Source organism: Ascaphus truei, chromosome 3 (assembly GCF_040206685.1).
Source record: "Ascaphus truei isolate aAscTru1 chromosome 3, aAscTru1.hap1, whole genome shotgun sequence".
Lineage (NCBI taxonomy): Eukaryota > Metazoa > Chordata > Amphibia > Anura > Ascaphidae > Ascaphus > Ascaphus truei.
In genome coordinates this window covers 83835869-83858482 of record NC_134485.1, presented here as the reverse complement: position 1 = coordinate 83858482, position 22614 = coordinate 83835869, and the positions used below count along the sequence as shown (strand labels likewise).

Here is a 22614-nt window from a genome sequence, read left to right as displayed (position 1 = left end):
ACGATGAACAATCTTTTGGAGTCAGATCTCAGGTGATAAGTGCTGCATGTGGTAGGGGTGAGGAGCTTGTTCAGGTAGGCAGGTAGCTTGCCCAGAAAGTATTTGAAGGCAAGACAGGAAAGATGAACTTTGCGCCTAGATCAAGTGATGATCAATCTAGTTTTTTGAGCATTTCGCAGTGATGTGTGTTGTAGGTGTATTGGAGAACAAAACGGCATATTGAATTGTAGAGAGTATCAAGTTTCCTAAGGTGGGTTCGGGGTGCTGAGCCATATACTATGTCCCTATAGTCGATAATTGGCATTAGCATCTGCTGTGCAATACGCTTTCTGACCAGCAGACCTAGGGAGGATTTGTTCCTGTAAAGTACACTTAGTTTGGCATGGGTTTTGGATGTCAGGGTATCAATGTGCATCCCAAATGTTAAATGGGAGTCAAACCATATGCCCAAATATTTAAAACTAGTAATAGGAGTTAGGGTGGTATTAGCGTTGGTTCTGTTCTGGAGCTCAGTCATTGGAAGTGTCACGTACGACCCCCTGCTAGCACGCAACCTGCATACGGGACAAGGGTTAATACCGACGCTCGCAAGCGCACCCACTCTTCACCTCTGCAAAGGTCCGTCAAATGGACAGTATCCCCTACTACAGGATCAAGGATCTATACACAGCCCGCAAGCTGCCCCACTCTTCACCCACTCAGGGGTCCCTCAAATGAGTTGTATCTCTCCTAAAGCCATCCCAATATACCACCGCCACGAACAGCACACAAGTGAGCACGTGACTTTAGATATGCAACCAGGGTTAATACACACGGCTACTCTAGCCAACCCCCTTTCTCCTCTGCAAGGAACCAGCGAGTTAATATTAACCCCTACTCAATTGCACATCATAACCATCCACTGCCACCACCTGAGGTTATGCAGATGATAACAGATCTTAGACTAAAATATCCGCCAAGGCCTCAGGTCCCTATTTATTATAAGAAAACTATGCACTTTAACACAAAATCAGTTGTAGTAACATGTGCCCGAATTCGTAAGTTATTCTCTCCAGAGCGCGCATTAGTTCGTTCAGAGCCCAAAGCATTACTTATTAAATGTTTTAATATATATAAAAATACAGTGCTAAGATTACAAACAAGGTATTACAAAATTAACATACAGTTATTACAATATAAGGCAGAACAGCTTCTTAAAATAAAATGATAAACATAAAAGAAAATCTATACTTCACCACAAGACATAGATTTTCCCCCAGAGAGGTCGCTGGTAAGAAACATTGAAATATCCCGTATCCGGTCTCAAAATACTCCTCTGTAGATATCTACCCCCCACCACATTTGCTCAGCCTTAAATACAGTTATTTCCCATTGAACACAACCTAAACCCAGCCCCTGTCATAAATAAGTGGTGAGGTTGACAGTCTTCCCCAGGGTAAAACTCCTCCCACCCCAGGACGTTTAAAAAACTGCTTTTCCTATCTAAATAACTTATAACTTCAGTTCAGTAATACTTACTGGCACGCGAGACATATTATTACATTCCGGCACGCATGACGCTCCCAATAAGACTAAATATAACTGTGTAATACTAAAATTAAGAGAGATATTAATATCTGTCTCTTAGTACCTGCTAGACGTCATGTCCCACGGATAACCACATGTTACTTTCAGCATGTTCAGCAGAGGATGTCTCATGATATTCTTATATTTAATAAGGTCACTCATTCTGATATCTCCTGTAGCCACACCCCTGGCCCTCATAAAACCCCTTGTCAAGAAATGCTTTGAAGCTGGGCCTCCTGTGTAGAGAACGTTTGTCACAGGTGCTATATGTCACACCCAATGCTCCAGACATGAGCCTAGCTGTCTCTACCAGCAATATACACTTGGCCTGCAAATTAGGTATTAACATACACCAAACCCCCTCTGTACTTTTCACACCCAACTTCAATCAAGCCTTTTGAAACCCAGATATTTCTGAAAAGACAGCATACATATTTGTATTTTCCTAAAACTGTAGCTCATTAACCCCTTAAACCCCAGAGGGATTAAAAATACCCAATATCTCATGACCTTATCATGACAGGAAGCTTTAAACATTTAGTCTTGGTCCCAAATACCATTGTTACAGTCTTGTCAGGGTTTAAAAACAGTTTGTTTTGGGAAATCCAATTTTCAAGTCTCAAAAAGTCAGATTGAAGTATGTGTTCAAGGTCGGAGAGGCTAACCAAGCAATACAAGTTCATATCCAGCCACAAGGTGGTACTAGAAACACTATCAAACAAATCTACAGTTATCGCTGATATATGTGGATATATTTATGTATTTATGTATGTATGTATATACAGTGTATATATATATATGTGCATTATTTGTATGTATACAGTATGTGAGTTTGTTTTTTATTATGCATGATTACATGCACTGTGCCCTGGTAGCATTCTTTATATAGATAACCAACATTCAATTAGGTACGGTATAGTGGGTTTATATATAGATCGATATTTGTACACATACTCTGCCCTGTCCCATTTCCCCCCTCCACCCTCCCTCCGCCCCCCCCCCCCCCCCCCACCACCACACGTCTCCTTACTGTCTAGGCTGTTTTGTATTTCAACAGAGAAAAGCCTTGTATGTCTCTACTGTTAATTTTCACACTATGCTACCTGTTTCTACCTTATCATATTTCCCACTTCCTCTCAACATCCATCCTAACCAGATATCCCTCTTACACACACTGTACATAATATTGTGTTTCTGTATTTCTGCCACACCAGATGAAGGACCCTGAGAGGTTTGAAAGCTTGTAACATACCCACAGTACTTGTTGGTCCAGTAAAAAGTACCATACCACCTACTCCCTCTCCCTCCTTTGCTACTATGCTACCTCTCCTTTGTAAATATGTTCGCCATATCTCCAGTTAATTACTTTCAAGTAATAAAAAAAGAACGATTTTGTTTCCAAGTGACATCACCAAGGCGAAGTGAGCGTGTGTTCAATGAGGAGCATTTGCCAAAATTGTATCTTTTCCAGCCTAAGCACACTGGCAGTTGACGTTATCACTGTATATTTAAGCACAAAGCGCGTGCACGCTGAATATGAGTCCAGTCCGAACTCTGTATGGATATATGAAGTTTAACCCTTTTATTTGCCTTTCTTTGCAACGATACTGCACACAGTAGATGCCTGGTGATGACAGCTCTGAATCTCAGCCTGAGAGGCATTACAGTAGAGGCTGGCTAACTTTTTTTTTTCTTTTAAATCTCCTCCCATCATTTGACTAGTGAGGTTGGACTGTGAACGTGTGCTGGAGAAGCAGCTCTTTGAAAGATATTCCAAAACACACCTTGCTTAACTCCCACTAGATACCTCACCAGTATATCAATGCCAGAAGTCCTAGGAAGATGACATAGAGGACTCTGCTGAGCAGGGTCACTGTGTCACCGCTCTCCAGTCTCACAGGCATCCGAACCCGTGCTGCACATTTTGTTGAACCTTTATTTTCTATTACTACTATTGTGAATATTTTATTTTCTCTTCTCCTGAAGATGATGGCACCATGCATAAAACACCTTTTGAACTACAAGAAATTTTTCATCCTGTTTTTGACACCCTTGCTGCTGTTGCCGCTGCCGCTTCTCATTGAAACCAAGGTAAAAAAAACATATATATATATATATTGTTCTATATTAACTGACGACTTTATGCTTGGCATGTAAACGTTATTGATTGTGTTGAGCCTTCTGTGTATACACTATAGTGGGAGAGAGTTATAACCCTACATTGTTTTGTGGTCTATGAGTAAAACTATCGATCTGTTATTCCATCTGGGTCCGCCATATACTCTACACCTGATCTTATCAGTGCAGGTAACTACAACAGATTGGCTCCACGTGAAGCAATCATAGGTTGGTTTGACCGGTATGCTGTGCCAGTGACTGCACCTTATACCTGTACTATCATTATACATCTTAGCAATACAGACAGATGCACTCATGAGGTACAATTGCCCTATCTACGATAGGTGTCTTTAGGTGATAACATTGCATACTTACCTTTCCTATTTGGAGGTTAATATACACTTAGCAATACACCTTCAGCTCCACCCTACTACCCTCACCTCACTCCCACCCCATTTTAATTACATTTGTTATATATTAAGACTTTCATGCATGTAGACCTTATTTTAATTTGATACTTAATAAATGCAATGTTTTAATAGTCCCGGAGTGCATCTACCAATGAGCTTCTAGTTAGAGAGAAACAGTGATAACACACCTTTCCCTCTAGTTTTTGGCATGTAAAAGTTAGCAACATTGAGAAAAATAATAATTCAGTTATAGATATATGTCTTATTGGCAGGGAATTGCTATTGCTACGCTGGTCTCACAAACAGGAATCTCGATATTTGTAATTAAACCCATTCAATTGATATTAAAGTTGCTGGAATTAGGGAGGGATACATACGATAGTCATATGGCTTGTGGCGGATTTTTATTGCGTTAATTTCTGTAGCCTAATGTTTAACTGCTTAACATTTAACTGCTTAACATGGGTGAAGCGATGTAAAAAAGTATTTCAAATACCAAACATTGTAAAAAATGCTTGCAGTTTTGATAGTGTTTTTTTCCAACACCATTCACTAGTTGCATATCTGTAGCATAGTGGTTTCCGACCTTTTTTTGGTTAAGGAACAATATAATTATATTCTGAAAAAAGGAACCTCAACCCTCTCTAATAGCGCATCTGAGATCAGATGCATTGTATGGAACCCCAACCCTCTCTAATAGCGTTTCTGAGATCAGATGCATTGTAAGGAACCCCAACCCTCTCTAATAGCGCGTCTGAGATCAGATACATTGTAAGGAACCCCAACCTTCTCTAATAGCACATCTGAGATCAGATGCAACTTTCTCTATTAGGGCGTTTAAGATCATATGCATTGTAAGGATATAGGTAGACATACAGTCCAAGGCATCGGTGCAGCAGAATACAATCAACAGGTAAATAATTCCAGTCTTCTTTAAATCCCTTTAGTGGTGAGCAATAAGTATCAGTCTTGGAAATATATTATGTAATAGCTCTTAGCGTATACAGAGCATCAGTAGTGTACCAGAAAATGATCACCTATAGCTCATATTGTAGTAGTCGCCCGGGTAGGCTAATAAAAGTGGGATTTATGGGGTACTTGGGGAACACAACAACCAAAAGGTGAAAGTATACCCCCGTTCACCACCACACTTAAATGAGACTACTTAGAGCATACAGGGTGTCTGGTATTGAAGGAAATGTTTAAAATCCATAAATAACTCACTGTTTAGAGTGAAGGCTCAATGGAGCCTAATTGCAGGTAGTGGCTCATCCAGGCGTGCATCCGGCTGTAGTAATTGATAGCAAGAAAAGGCAACCTCGTTAGAGGAATCAGTGGAGCACTGAAAGCAGGGTAGGGCGCAGGTAGAATGCAGATAGAAACGGCACACCATAAATAAAAAATCTAATTTAATAAGTGACTGGCGACATAACAAAAAGAACAGAGTAGTGCACTCTGACGCGTTTTGGGCCTTGGCCCTTTGTCAAAGAGTATAACCCATTCTGGCATAGGTGTGTGTATAAATAGGAATAGTACCCAATTGATGCCGTCCGAAACCGGAAGTGACGCAATCGGAACTCTATGACCGTCTCACGAGATCTTCCAGTGAACCCCAACCCTCTATATTAGCGTGTCTGAGATCAGATGCATGGTAAGGAACCCCAACCCTTTCTAATAGCGCATCTGAGACTAGATGTATTGTAAGGAACCCCAACCCTCTCTAATAGTGAGTCTGAGATCAGATGCATTGTAAGGAACCCCAGCCCTCTCTAATAGTGTGTCTGAAATCAGATGCATTGTAAGGAACCCCAACCCTCTCTAATAGCGCGTCCGAGATCAGATGCATTGTAAGGAACCCCAACCCTCTCTAATAGCGCGTCCGAGATCAGAGGCATTGTAAATTCTTCTGTATTTGGTACAATTGACCTGAAAATTTCAGGGAACCCTTTATTGTTCCTAGGAACACCTGTTAAAAAATATTGCTGTAGCATTTCACAACAGGAGACACCTAATTGTATACGAATGAGCAAAATGTTATTGATGGAGATATTTAGCATCATGAATCATTGGAGACTTACTCTGCGCCATAATCTCAGGATGGATATGAATTTCAAAGAAGATACTGACATTTTAAAACTAGTCATGAAGACTCATTAAATATAGTATTTTTTGGCAGACCAGGACCTAAGGAGACATCAGATGTAGCAGAGGCCAAGGAAAGTCATTTATTAATGTCCCCCTGCAGTAAACTTGGGCAAATACGGACGCAGAAAGATTAGGAACTTGTGTTAAAGTTAGAGAAAAGTTACAATTTACTTAACTCACCATCAGCACAATCAAAAAACTCACAATCAAGGTATAAGATAGATATAGATACCAAAACCACGGTTTACCTAAAACACTATTAGAAAGAAAAAACAATAGGGATTTTTTTTTGTAATACTAGGTTTCTGAATAACCGTGGCACTCATGACAAATCCATTCAAATTCTCAGGTTTGAAGCAAAGGGGGTCTCCGAAGCTCAACCCCATTCATTTCAGCTCCGGGGAACCCCTGCTTCCTGAGATTCAGACCTCCGTAGGGGTGCCTGTATCTAGTCCAAGTTGAAAGCTCCCGTGTCACGCGGACCTTTAGTAAGCTGAACTTGATGATATCACGGATTCCTATTGGCCCGCAGGACGCGGGTGCTTGGAAACGTTGCCATTATGTGAACCCTCCTAGGCAACTGGAATGGTTACTGGTACCCCCAACGGAGGTATGTATCCAGGGAAGCAGCTCTGGAGCTGAAATTAATGGGGTTCAGCTCTGGAGATCCACTGCTTCAATCCTATGTTTAAAAAAATTGCCTCTTTAAAACTCAGATTAGTGCTGGAGGGGAGAAACCCTTCAACCATTGTCAAAAAATGTACAGAAGGTGTTGCATGGCTGAGTTGTTCTCATGTAATTATAATTCAATATAGCTTGCCTTTAACAGACTGGTTAATCTTTTATTATTATTTAGTGATATACATTATCATGTGTGTGCATGCATGGCACATTTGCAGGGGTAAGCACCAACAATCCTGAAACATTCTTTCAAATTCAACTTGAAACGGTATGAAAGGAACCATATCAAAATATCATTCTCTGTCAACTTCTCCATCCAAAAGAAAAATCTGTTTTGCCTTAAACCAGCACAGGTCAAAGTTTGTGTAGAAGGTTTTACAGCCTGACATATACTGTATATGCATGGGCTCTATATGCCAGAATATCCAGGGGATTCAGCAAATGCTACAGTTATTTCAAAATGTGTCACTTGCCACTAACATGCCAGTGACTGGCCATGTGGACTATAACAAGGTTTTCTAAATGAAAGCACTAAGATAACTATGCAGAAGATAATCAAGTCCACCCATTGTAACTTTGCATTGAACTTTCTTCCATCTCTCATCTCTGCTTTATAATTACAGTACATTTATAACTGAGAGTTAGCGATTTCATAGCAGTGCAGTATTTTTTGTTCTGTGTCTGGAATCCGGGTTGCGATGTAAATGTACATTCTGCAGTCCCAACATATACTTAGCATTTTAGCCCATATGGTGGAAATTATAGAGAGCACAATAGTATGAGTAACAAGAGTAATACGATAATACTGCCCACGGCTTAACCTTGCTGTTACTTTGCTGTCACGTGGATTTCTCATTTACTAAAAAAAATGTTTATTTTGTGAAACGCGTTTCAGAAAAACCTCTATTTGAATTAAAGTTCGGCACTATTCTGGTGTGATAGTAATATTGTGATAATAAAATGATATTATTATCATTGATATATTAGTTGATACTGCCTTTTTTATTATCGCGATACTAATGTCAGTCATCCATGGTGCTCACTGCTGTCTTAGGAACAGTTAGTGACATGCAGGTTAAGATGTGACAGCCTCATAGAAAGCAGATCTGTAAATGTTGTATTACCAGTATATTGTATGTTTTTATTTATATAGCACCAAAAGTGTATATTTTGGGGAATTATTATAATACAGTAAGCGCAGCCAAATCAGACAATAGGAAAAGGAAATCCCTGCCCCGAAGAGCTTACAATCTAAGAGGTATGATGGGAGATTTACAGAGACAGCAGGTGAGGGAGTAAGTGCTGTACTGTAGATGGCATTGCTTGGTCACAATGGGTGGTAGGAGTGACTGTGGGTGTGGGACAATAGTCATGGGTGCAGGCTATTGGGATGCTTGATTTGTGGGGCAAGTTTTAAGCTTAGTCAGTATTAAATCAGAAGGTTAACCCCATTTACAGGGGAAGAGATAGCAGGGAGACGTGGGCGAGAGAAGGTGTGTATGTCTGGGTTGAGGCGGGAGATCCCCAGCAGCAGGAAGGAGTAGATAGAGGGTGTGAATGTTAAAGGGATTCCGCTGACTATTCTTCACTCTCCAGCTGGGTGAACTTGTCCAAACTTGCTTCGCCTATGTTGTTTGCCTATGTTTTTAATATTAACAAAGGTTTTTAGCCACAAAAAATAATAATTTGGAATTGACAAGGGAAAGGGAAATTTCTAACCAAAATTTGGGAGTTTCGCAAGGGAATAATATACAGCGAAATATGGGTTTTGGACGAGAGTAAGATAAAATGAGAGAGCGAGAGAGGGTACATAAGTCATAGGGTGCTATACTAAATTGGACTTTCTCCCACTCCCCATCTTCCTCTGTCTCCCTCCCCCTATCCAGCAAAACCCATACACTGTATTCTGAGTTGGTTTAAATCGTTCTGGCTAACAAGTTGCATTAAATGTAGGAAACTCTCTTGCATTTGATACATATGCAAAAAGAAGTCTGTTTGACGAAGTGCTCCATTTTCTATTTGCACATTCTTTATGTTGTATGCACAGTGCTGAGTAGTTTATCAGGGCTATTGTGAATGGCTTAAATCCCTACCACAGAAAAACTATGACATAAATTCAAGTCCTATAGAACATCAATTCTTCATTTATTGGACGTGCGTCAAACCACTGCTCAGTAAACATTGCAGGCTTGGCTCAGCTCCCCATACACTCAGAATAGTTTGCGTGGTTTTAGTACAGACAGTCCCATGCTATTTCTTTCTCTGAGTGTCACACACCCATACAGAATATCAAATGTTCCACCAATGTACCGGTACCCCTAAAATGTCACACGTCAGGTATAGATTTTATATTTCTAATCTGAGCTGTCACCACGATCTGGGCTGCAGCAGAAAGAGCATTTTTTTGGGGCTCAGTAAGGCCATAAAGAGCTTTTTTTCTCTGCCATGGGGAAGATGAAAGCAGGAGGGATTTCTGAAGGGAATTACATATAGAAAACGATGCCAACATTTGTATTTTTGTATGCATCAGGAATAGCCCGAGTGGTTTTGCTATTTGTAACTTAAATGCCAGGTGATACTAATAAAACATGTATACTGTATATAGTGGTGCACAGTTTCAGCATAACTGGGTGAAAGCATTTTTTTTTTAACATTTTAAATACGTCTTATTCCTTTAGGACAATTTTCTATTGATCAATTTACTAAATTTCGCAACAGGACTAACACACTTTATTGCAATCTAAACCACAATGTGCGTTGTGATACTGGGAGGAGCCATAGAACACACAGGAGATAAATGTGTGAAGATGTGTGTAGCAAAAATGTTCATGTGCATCAAGTTGAGAGAGAGCGCGGCAGATGGATGAAGCTAGGTAATCTTGTTTCTTACATTGGATGCAGATCTCTTAGGAGCATAGGTAAAAACAGATGTATTTGATGGAGAGAGAAAGACACCCTGCACCAGTTGCAGGCACAATATTGGACACATCTCATTGTAATATTAGTCTTCTCCCCTAACCGGTGACGGATTAAAAAAAAATGTCGCCCTTAGTGACATACCTGGGGCCGCCCTCAACCTCCAGCATCGTGCCGTCCCATTGTCATGGCAACGTGACGCTGCGTGACGTCGTGTTGCCGGCCGCACATGCGCCACTTGTCGGCCATGCATGAACAATCGGCACTTGTCAGCTGCTCGTGCACATGCGCATGTGGTTGATGCAAAAGCAAGCAGAAAATGGAGCATTTGATCCAACATAAACTTCTATTCCCACTTACTTTATGTTGACAAAGCGCCCCCATTTACGCAAAGTGAATCAGGCATGTCCCTAGGGTATGGGCCGCCCTTAGGCAAGCACTATTAAGGACAAGTCCCTCCCCCCATAGAATCCCCTGTCATCCAAAAAATAATAATTTCCCCACGAAAATGTTTTCCCAAAAAAAATTCCCCGCCCACCCCACTAGGTAGGAAGCACAGGGTCTCCAGAGCAGAACCCCATTAATTTCAGCTCCGGGGACCCGCTGGTTCATTATAGATTTACCTCCTTAGGGGGTGCAGGTATCTCTTGCTCAGGTTTAGCTGTCCCATCATACTGGATGGACCAATAGAAAGCCGTGACCTCATAGGCGGCTTCCTATTGGCCCATGAAACCAGGGGCTTTAAAACTGAGCAGGAGATACCGGCACCTCCTAAGGAGGTAAGAGTCTCAGAAAGCAAGGGGTCTCCAGAGCTGAAATGAACTGGGTTCAACTCCGGAGATGCCCTGCTTCATACCTACATGTATTAAAAAAAGAAAAAAGGAAAGCAGCAGTGCTTCTACTCTCTCCCCCCTGAGACCTGTCACCCCAAGGCAATGCCTTACCTGCTTACTGACTAGGGACGGCCCTGAATTTTAAGTGATGTAGTAAAAATGATGCAATTTGCACCTGTTTTGGAGCAGTACTCCTGTTTTAAACACTAAGTACTTGTCCCACACAGTATCCTGTTTCTTGGGGAACAGCACAAACCTGTAACCCTTCTCCTTCTTCACTGTATGTTTTACGCTGCAGTTCCCAGGAAAAAGAATTGTGGAAAGAGCAGAAAGTGTGGACGTTTGTCCTAACATAAAAATAAAGCATAACTATAAATGTGTAGATCAAAAGCTGTAAATTTGTAGATAAAAAGTAAGGGTAAATAAAAAAGTAGTAGTAATCTGCAGCCCTCTTCTCCAATCATATTTCAAGCACTGGGCCCAAGGTCAGGAGAAGAGTGTGTTAGACATTCTGTTCCCAACGTACTGTGTAATGCTCCCCTGTACTAGTGATACACTACATGTGCACTGCTTGTGGCTGTCAGTCTGAATGCAATGAATGAAACATTTTGTTTTCATTTCAATAAGTGGATCTTTGTCTTTCTAAACGCAATATGCTGAAAATGTGTTAGGTCCGTGTGCTTGTAGGTTACCAGGTTCCTCTGTTGCCAGGGTAAACGTTACCTCAGAGAAAGGTCACAGCCGGCAAATTGGAATAACTAATAAGCACAAAGTGATCCCCATTTCAACACAATATTTAACAACCTGAGCAATGATAGGAAAATGAACACTGAATTGGGATAAAAATACTGTCCCATTTGTGTGCCCTGTAGGCAATATTACAGAATGGTAACCCACCTCCTGCAGATTGTCAAAGTATAGGGGTTTACTGTGGTATAGTGTATAAGAAGTTACGAATATAGAGAACAGAACAAACTATTTAGAGCAGAACAAACTATTTCAGGGGAGAGAAGCAGGCAACAAATTTAACGCTAAGGATTCCAATGATGGCCTCTCCTCAATCCTAGCCTATAAATTATCCCACTCGACCTGACCTTCCTACATGTGCTGCAGTTATTGAATCCGACATGCTTCCCTTCTCCTTCATCAGGACTCTTACTCGAATGATGCCTTAATACTTTAGGCCCTTTAAGTAATTCCAAGCTCTCTTCCAAGTAGAGTTGAGGTCCTTCCCCATCTTTTGCTTATGCCCTCTGAGCACTCATTTATTCTGCGTCATGTGATATTAGATGGGGGCAGCAGCTTTTCTCTATAATCCATCCACATTACCCAGCATCACATATACCTTTGTCATATGTAAAAAAAAAAGCATTAATTATAAGTTTCTTGCAGAAGAAAAGAGAAAAGTTTGATGGGCTATTCACTAGAGTTTAATACATAGGTCCCTTTGTGTGGTTCTCAACTGTCTCTTGAAATACTTGCAATTCTTGAGATTCTGAGTCAAGATGGGTAATAAAGATCAGTATTGGGAATAATCGCAGAAGTGAAAATCCGAAGCAAAAAAACTTGTGATGATGATGAGTGATATGAAATCTAAGAAACTCTGAATATCTTACAATATGTAATACATCATATGACTTTGAGTCATCACAAATACCTCTTCACTATGGCTTCCAATACACTACTCTGTACCAGATACACAAAGCTCAGTTAAATCAGGGCAAATAACGTCAGGTTACCTAAATAGGCAACCAACGTTATTTTCCCTGATTTTAATGGTTATCCACTAAGCTAATTATATGCACAAAGAATGGTCTTCGTTTTAACTCATTAGCATAGAACTAACGTTAAGTTAAGTTTGAACTCCCTTGCGTTATTTTACAATAACCTGGCGTTAATTCGTCTTACCTAAAGGTGGTGATTGCTTCGTCTAGACCCTGAAATATGGCTGAAAGAGAGCCATATTTTCCTGATTTATTTATTTATTTACTCTCTCTCTCTCTCATACATTATTTCAGGACAAGCACTGGGTTAACGATAGGTTATTTGCTTTAGTGCATAGGCGTTAGGATTAACCTAACATTAATTTAGGTTAACAGTAGATTAAATAGGCTAACAGATCTTTGTGCATCTAGCCCTCAGTGTACGTTTGAGATACTTTTATAGAACACTGTTGGGGATATTTATGAATCGGTGGGCCAGACTGTGTATTTAATAGAAATCAGACTGAGTAATGTGGAAATGCATTGAAATAACTGGAAGGCGTCTATAAGACGTACCGCCACTGTAAGATGCCTGGTTGACTTCAAGACCGTTTACTCTAAGTAGATGCGCTGGAAGAATTAGCTGCATTAACATGATAATAGTAATGTACTGTAAATCAATTGATATTTAGGCCCCGTATTTTATATACGAGTCTGTGATGAGTTATACAATATTTCAGATATTTACTAAGTTCATGCCACATCACATTTAAACCATGAGAATACAGTATCTGCTAAATGTAAATTGGGCTAGTGTACAGTATAATCTACATATATATAGGTGTGTGGTGTTAATGTGAACTTTTGATAACATCTAACATACTGTCTTATATAATAAAGGCTATGGTTTAAAATACAATACAAGTATAATACAATAAACAATAAAAGCACAATATTCTTTGTCACGGTAACTTATGACAAGATATAATGAACACCAAATATCTGGGTTGAACTGAACGAGGCTTAGATATAATAAAATATAATTTATTCCTTAAATAAGGTGAACACAGCAATATAGTACAATTAACAGACAAGAAGGTAACACTTACTTAGGGTTGGGGGATGGAGAAGTATCAGCTAGCAATTCTCCAGCAATCCGGTGACATTCAAGATGGTATCAGAAGAAGAACTAAAAACTGTAGGGTTGACACAGTTTATATACCTGTGTAACCCTATTCTTAACATTGAATACAGACTATTGGTGAACAATTATCTGTATCCAATCCCTAACGTGGAGACACAGATTAACCCATGCCCCCCAGCTAATTAGCCCATGTGTACTGGGACTCTATGGGTAGCCCCATAATTAAATCAGGGGCGACGACCAGTTTACCAAATGAAGTATCTGCATTGTTTGTAGGTGTAGACATAACACATACAAACCACTCCAGTTTGATGATTCTCCACCCTCAGGTAACAATTAGAGTGGCAGAGTCTGCTGATTAGTACTTGGTCGGTTGATTAGTACTTAGTGTAAACAGTCAGGCATTTAACTTTTGATCACAGTGCTTAGGCTCAATCAGCCGGCTGCCCTTCATGACCTATTAGCATAGCAGATGGAGTCTGCATTGTCAGAGCAGATCCAAAATACCATACATATTCACTTTAATATATACACATATTAATACGTTCCATTCTGGTGGGCTCAGTGGGTCGAAATTTGCCAGTTTTTAATGCCCACAGTGCCTCCACATATTGGCCAAATATCAACTCTCTGTGACCTCCAGAACTGGAGATACAGAAATGCACTTTAAAACATTAAAATACAGGATTATAATGAAACATGGGAACAGGGGAACATACATTTTTCATGACATGACAAGGTGTAAACCACATTCCTGAACCACAGTCCAGTTAACCCCTTGCCTCCCTGGTGAGGTCAGGGGGTGGCCATATGGGGTGCAACCCCTTTAATACAGGGCCAACCTCCCTCTCCCTCTACATTCTTTTTATATCACATCAACAACACATAGTAAAATCATATATATCATCACGGTCTCACATACAAAATATTAGGCCTAAATATGCAGGTTTTCATTAATTCTGTGGTGCAAAAATTCATCATATTGTGTTTGTGTGTACAGTATATACTGTAAGTATTTACAAATTAATAATCTGTTAATACAGTGTTTGTTTTGTGTACAGTAAACATCATTTGTTAATTAGCTTCCATAAAACTCTTAGAAACATAGAATTTGTCTGCCCTTTTTCTAACAGCTGTAAAACCTCAGACCCTATTTGATCCTTAGTTTTCTGTCATATTTATGATAGCATTATGTCTAGCCCAGGAATTTATGAATTCCCTGACTGTATTATTCTCCATCACAGCAATTGGAAACCTACTCACAAATCCACCACACTTTACACGAGTAAGTACTTCCTCCCATTTCCTCTGAGTTCAGAGCATGACCTCCTGGTCTTGCATTTATCTTTCTCTGAAATGTGCTTCCCTCCTGTGCCTTCTTGTAAATCACCACTCACCACCAGCCTGGGCAACCCATAGCTCTCCCAAGGACCATTACTACAGTCTTGACCTAGGCCCTAGGTTCTGGAACAAGGAGCGGGTACGGGCAGTTTGGTTTGTTGAGTGGGAGGGGGTACGGGCAGTTTGGTTTGTTGAGCGGGAGGGGGGGGATTTGTGGGGAGGAATCATGGTGAGTAGGGAGGGCACTGCAGAGGTGGACAATCACAGCAGTTGCATCCAACTTCCAGGTGGGTGGGCCCAACTTCGGGGATCGAAAGCGCACCAAATTTGTTTTGTGTCTGCCTATGTCAAGCCTCACATTCAGTATGATTTCAGGCAAGAAGGCAATGAAGTGTAAATGTTACGTCCAATTAGACCCTGCTTCTCAATGGTCATCTCCCTTTCTTATCTCAAAACGAAGGCAGATTTAAAATTGTGTTGCCCAGAGGCTCTATGCTTATTGCCATTCCTTAGTAATCAAGGGTAGTTACCTCCCGACCCGGCCGATTCCTTGAAGAGCGGCCCTCCTCCTTCGGCGTAGCGGTAGCACAGGATGCCGCGTTGTCATGGCAACACGTCGTCATGGGACGTCACAGCGTCATTTGATGTTGGGTCGCTGTGGCTACTATGCGCTGCAGGAGGAGGGCCACTCCGGAGAAGTTAAGCCCCCCCCTTTAAAAACATACACATCCCCCACCCCTTACATCTGATGTAGTCCCTATAGCCAGGAGGGGGCTTCCCTCCATTTCAAGCACAAGCGTTTGGGGTACAAATGGTTACAAAAATCCACTCTAGGCTATAGCATATTCAGCCTTGAGGGAAATCCGCCTCTGATTATACATAGATGTCAGTCTGGCAGGTATGGTCTGTCCTTCTGTTTTAAAGGTCCCTGTGTTGTTCCAAAACGTTGCCGTGACAAAGTATTGCTTTGGGCTCTAATTGAACGCTTTGAAGAGAGTAATTGCATTTTCCGACACATTTTGCAACAATAGATTTTCATGTGTTAATTACATATTTTTCTTAGTAAATTGAGACCATGAACTCTGCAGGTACGACTAGGAACTATTTTTGCTTATTGCCAGCGTTTTAAGGTATATTTGTGATGGATTGAGGGGAGATATTACTCATTTGCAATTAGATTGTAAGCTCCTGGGAGCAGGGACTCCTCTTCCTAAATGTTACTTTTATTCCTGAAGCACTTATTCCCATGACCTGTTATTTGTATTATTTTTTATTTATATGATTGTCACGTGTACTACTGCTGTGAAGCACTATGTACATTAATGGCGCCATATAAATAAAGACATACATACATACATTTGAGGGACCCTGCAGGGGTGAAAAGCGTGTCAGCTAGTTAGCAGTCAACAATGCAATAGCTTATATTTAAGGCAATAGAAGTACTATAACAGCATTGTCACATGTGTTACCCCGTTCCCCATTATATTGAATAAGGGATAGACTATAATGAATTAGTTTCTTTGTGTCTCCCTCAGTTCGGTTTATTCATTAAGCGCTGTTTAGTGTCAACAATACTTAGAGCTATAAGCTATTATGCCCCAAACCAAAAATAATAATTTAGGTTTTTCATGCACTCTTTGCAATGAATACTATATACAGTAACTGTGTGTTTCGTTCAGAAGAAAAAACGAAGGTTATTAATCATATTTTTTATTGATTACCCTACATTCATAAAGTTCCTTGCTTTCATAATTGTTGTAGAAACATTGTTACCGTTACAAGAGCTCTGCAAATCTCCTCAGAATTGGTTCACTATTTTCTTACGGTTTCCACAAAATATTTCTGAAATTTTACATTGCAAGAATTTAGTAACATTTCACATAAATGGCAGTATTTATACAGGATAACGTGATTTTGCGCGTTGACTTTTGTTGCTTGGCGAATTTTATTTGCAAAGTTTGCCGTTTTGGGGTGGAAACAGCAATTTTTGCACGATTCGCGAACTTCAGCAAAAAATTAGCACATCTCTAACCTTACATAATGATAATTGTTTTTTTTTCTTGTATGGCGCGGGCAGTGTATGCAGTGCTGTACATAGAACTTTTGCAGGCACAAGTCCCCATAGAGCTTACAATCTATTTTTTGATGCCTGAGGTAGAAGGCGAAAGGTGACTTGCTCAAGGTCAGAAGCAGCTGACATGATGATTTGAACCAGGCTCCCCTGCTACAAACTCAATGTTGTTGTTTTCATTGCTGAGTTAGTGCCTTTACTCACTGAGCCATTCCTTCAGACTTACAGAAGTACTGTATAATGACTTACTTTGTTTTATAAGCAGCCTTATTATCCTTTATAATGGGAAGGTATGAAGTATTTTGTATCCCTAAGATAGTAAATACAATTTCATGTTAGAATGGAAAGCTCTCTTTGTTGTGTACTTATTGTCAATTGTTTTAGTCTGGATGTTATTTCAAAGCTCATGTCAACAGAAAGAAAACATGCTCAATTGTATTTAACTTTTTATTCATAGCCATTCAGCAACAATGTTAAAAGAGAAATACAAGCAGGCAAATTTATTTTTAAAAGTTTTTTTCTTTTCTTCCTAATATAGAGTTGGAGCAGGGGGGTCTCCTGAGCTGAACCCTGTCAATTTCAGCTCCAGGGACCCCCTACTTCCAGAGATACATAACTGTGAAGCAGGTGCCGGTAGCTTCTCCGGCTCAGCAAGCAGGACTTTCAAGTGTAAAGATCCCGTGTCACATGGGCCAATAGGAAGCCGTACTGATGACATCACAGCTTGCTATTGGTCTACAGGGCGGGAAATCTATGAAGAGCCGACATACCGTGAGCCCTGATAGCCGAGGAGAGCGGCTACAGGCACCTAATTCTCGGGTAAGTATCTTCGGAAGCAGGGTGTCCCCGGAGCTGAAATGAATGGGGTTCAGCTCCGGGGACCCCCCTTCTTCAGCCTTTCGTTATTTTAAAAATGGCAAAACAATCCGCCGCCTTGGATGGCCTCTTCGAAACTGCTGTAATCATACACACGTTATAATGCAGGCTTTAGAAAATAAAATCTATTCATAGGAGTTTTTCTACCAAACTTTCTCTAAAACAAAAATCTACTGGGAAGAATTATCCCAATAAAATTTACAAATCAAATAGGAAAATGACGGTGATTTTGAGGTTTGCTCCGTTTTTCATGCGCAAACAAATCCTGCTTAACAATTTGCTCCACGTATAAGAAACCTGACTTACAAGCTTCTACATATGAGGCAACAGAGAGCGAAACATGGATCACTGCAACTTTTCTTGCTTTAATGCATACAGTAGCTCATTGTATCTCTGACACCTTGATGAATACTACCTGTGATTATGATGCTGGAATTGTTTATGTGCCAAACAAATCAACTCTGATTTGTCGACATAAGAAATATGGGTGATAAAAGGGCTTTAAAGCCCACAAAATCTCAATGTTCGGTGTCAGTTTTACACGATTAAAGGATAACGGCCCATATTTACTAAGTGGTGCTATTCCATTAAACACCTTCTAGTGCCAGAAGACACTTTATGGACCATTCTAGTGGAATAGCACTGCTTAGTAAAATGGGCCAAAGGAAGGATAATAATCGCTCGTTGGAATTTGACAGCAAAAATGTCACCCTCCAACAAGTCTAATCTATGAGACTTGGAGGTTGTGGATCACACAATGGCTTAGTAATAAAAATGAACTGACTTCAGAGATACAAATTTATGAGACAGCTGATACTAAAAATCAGTGAGACACAAAAGAAACAATTTGCTAGAGTTGATGTGTTTTTATCGGTCATATTAAAATTTAAATTAAATTTAAATTAAATATAAATAAAATGATGTAAAAAAAATATTAAGGTAAATTTGAGGTTTTCCTTTTTCCCTCCACAGATCAGTCTCTTGGGCTATCTGTATCATAGGTAGATCAATACAAAAATAAGACATGAAATAAAGAATATGAGATCCAAAAACTAATTTAACCTGAGACACATTGCTTCCTCAGATTTATGGTTGTGCTACAGTATTTAACAATTCACAAATCTTTATTTATTTATTTATTTATTTACACAGCATTAATCTACCTAGAAACCAACATTTTTGCGCAGGGACCATTTTTATACTCTGTGATTAGCTGCATTGTAATCCTTCTTGAGACTGTTCAGGTATAATTAATGAAAGTAAAAATTGTATTTATATTTATTTTAAATATTTTCCCAGAAACAGATGAGTCGAGTAGCTTTTTTTCACTTCTGTCCTAGACATGACCTATCTGACTGGCAATGACTAACATCTAGAAATCTAACAATGTGATTGACATAAAGTTCTATAATGTATTATTGACTATTATTTAAGTTGGACTTAGAATTCCATGGAGCAGCTCCCTGATCCTGGCTCTGTATGTCATATGCCCCTGCATTATACTACACCTATTAATCTGACATCCCCTGGCTACCCAAGCTATTTCCTTATGTTGTACCCAGTCATTATTTTCTCATGAAAATAGTTAAGCAGCTATTCTTGTTATGGTTTGTCCAATGGTGAGGGTGTGCAGTGGGCAGGCTTTGAAGCTACGAGTGAAGCTTCTGGCTTTTTGTTGTCCTTTAAGTATTAGGCACAATGCTGTTGGCTTAACTGACTGTATGTCCTGTTTTGTTTAGTCCACATAAATGCTGACCTCTCTCTACTGGGAAATGCTTAAATAAAAAAAGAATTCAAGTCCAAAGTTCAATGTACACTGCACAAACGTACAAAGATGAAAGAGGTATATGGGCAGCAGTCAGAACCACAGAACTATTGCACAGTTGGCAGATGAGAAATTGGGTGAAGTTATTGGTATTGACATTTGTACTTTACCTTGACACACAGAAGAGGGGGTGCAGTCAAGTGACTCAGCTATACTGCTCACCACTAAAGTCTGTCCTTCATAAAAGGGTAAGATACTTAATATGTTGCGACACCTATTAATAGACCAACATATTAATCGAACAAGGTTTTCGTGGGCATAGGCTGTCAAGACTGCAGATATCTCTTCATTACAGTATATCTGTACAGTCTCAAAAGCTTATGCACAAGATAACCTTATATAATTAATACATTGCTCCATTAAAGGTTGTCATAACCTACGAAGTATATTACTCTTTCTGGGACCAATACGGTTGCAATCACCCTTTCATAAAAGGGCAATCTAGTAACAGAAGTGTAACCTTGGGGCTAAGACAATGGCCTTTGAAATGGAGCCATAAATCCCAGGACCAGTGTGAGCAAATGTGACCGTCACTTTGTCTCTAAAAAACATATATGATTTGATTATCAGCAGGAGAAAATCCACAAGGGAAGCACCGGAGCACAGCAAGGAAAGGAGGGGGCTAAACACCAAAAGAAGCTAAACATCCTTTATTCCGTGATTAACATCATGGTATGGGATGTGTAAAAGAACTCTAACACGTTTCGGGCCGTCGCCCTTTGTCAAAGTCATCTTCTTTGACAAAGGGCGACGGCCCGAAACGCGTTAGAGTTCTTTTACACATCCGATACCATGATGTTAATCACGGAATAAAGGATTTTTAGCTTCTTTTGGTGTTTAGCCCCCTCCTTTCCTTGCTGTGCTCCGGTGCTTCCCTTGTGGATTTTCTCCTGCTGATATCTTCAGTCGTGACGCACGCTCCATTGGTCATCACCAGCTCCTAACTGTGAGTTTACCCATTCCGATCATTGCGGTTTGGGGTTGTACCTCTCTGTCTTTGTGTCGCTCCAGGGGGATGTTAATTACTGTGTATAGGGGGCCAGATATTATTCTACTGACCCTTACCTTCATAACACAGGTCCCCCACATTTAGGAGTATATTTAGAGACATGGTCTTTCAGAGAGGGGTGTTATCAAGTCCATCAACATTTGCTATATTATTCAAGATTGTATTGCATATTTAGACACTAACTCTCTGCAGCTGAGCTTGGGATTTTTGGAACCCTGTTTTCCTATTTGCTCATTGATTTGATTATCAGTTGATCAAATACTGATACATGAACTGATTATACTAGTTACTTGGAGAAATATTACTCTCTCTTATTTACAACTCTGAACATCAAAAAATGTGATTTAAATTTTAACTGCCGGCATGCGGAACTATGTTTAACTTTGCTTACAACAAAGTAACCATATCCAGGTGGCATGAAACGGCAGTCAGCACATGCAGTCACTGGTGTTGGTGAAATCATTATATTATGAAGTGACTAGGAAACAAAAGTATCAATATTCAATTTGCAGCACGTTTGATACAAAAGGAATAATATTCCTCTGCTACAAGTTTGTAATATCATAGGACAGGAACCAATCTGTAATTAGAAAGCTCAAATGAGATAATAGTTAGAACTTTATCGCTAAATACTACATATGAGGCTATAACTTGATGTGGGCATTGAACCGCGTCTCTAGGTATAAATACACGCTTATGTGTGCCTACAAATAGAGGGTGAATTTGCATCAATATCCTCATAAAACTTTTTCTATATTTGTTATCCACATATTACTGTGAGTGGATTCATTAGGGAACTTTTGTTTGTTCTTCTACTAGCATATTTATCACGATTTGCACCACAGTATATCAATATTTACTCTCTTACTATTAGGCTGACGCGTGTGATCTCTCCCTTTTTTCCCATTACCCTAGCTGTGCGCAAAGTGGGGGGTGCGAGATTCACTGCGGGGGGCGCAGGGTTTACAGAGGCCCCCGCGCGCTTCCCGAAGGCATTTAAATTAATGCCAGTGGAGCTGCAGGGCCTCTGTAAACCTTAGGCTGCGTCCATACAGGGGCAGACCGATCAGACTGCCTAAAGGCAGTGATCGGGTCTATACAGCGTGCGGGCATGTGCACGCGGAAGCGGGAAGGGTCACGCGATGCACGTGAAATCAGTAAAAACTGATTTCTCGCAGGATAGGGCGGTCATGTGAGCGGTTTGCCCAATGAGGGCGAACCAGCTCCGTGACGTCACTGGCCCGCCCATAGACACGCCCCCGGATGGCGTGCGTACTAAGGCCAGGGAAAGCACCCACTTTCCCTCAGCCTCTGCGTGCCTCCGCACGGCTGTACCCTCTATGGACGCAGCTTAACTTACCTTGATTCAGACGCATACAGGACACCCACAAGCTCATATTGAACCCCCAAAATAACCACAACATATATATAAGCATATAAGTGTCACAGAGGAGTGCTACTGAGCATGGCAATATATATTTAAAACCAAAGACAGAACATGAAACACAGACAGAGCTCAGTGCACATCCAGTGAAACTTATACACGGTACAGTGCCTAAATATATATGTATAGATATCTATTAAATCAAATGGTCTTTTAGTTTAACATTTTGGCCAAAGTGTTGTAAGCCCTTGAGCCCCTACACGGCAGACCACATCTCAAGGGTCCCTAGCACTAATATAAATTCTTAATAACCTGTGCATTACCAGGAAGAATGATTTATAATAAATCTTTCAAAATTAGTTGCATAGTTCTAAGTCTGATTTAAGCTTTTGTTAATAATAAAATAATAATAAAAGCTTCAATCACTGTGTACCGTGTATAAGTTTCACTGGATGTGCACTGAGCTCTGTCTGTATTTCATGTTCTGTCTTTGGTCTTGATTCAGACGCTCCTGGTGACACATTGCCATGGCAACATGGTGTCATTTGGGTCATGTGATGTCACATTGCCATGATAACATGATGTCATGACT

The 22614-nt window shown here is 40.3% G+C and overlaps 1 protein-coding gene across 1 annotated transcript in view; it reads left to right on the top strand.

Moving 5' to 3' along the window:
• The first annotated feature begins 3285 nt into the window (after nt 1-3285).
• SLC13A5 (solute carrier family 13 member 5) overlaps nt 3286-22614 on the top strand; it is a 75045-nt gene continuing 55716 nt past the window's right edge. The window contains exon 1 of the mRNA XM_075594429.1: nt 3286-3657. Coding sequence (XP_075450544.1) covers nt 3553-3657 — 105 coding nt within the window. The 5' untranslated portion in view covers nt 3286-3552. The remainder of the gene's footprint in view (nt 3658-22614) is intronic.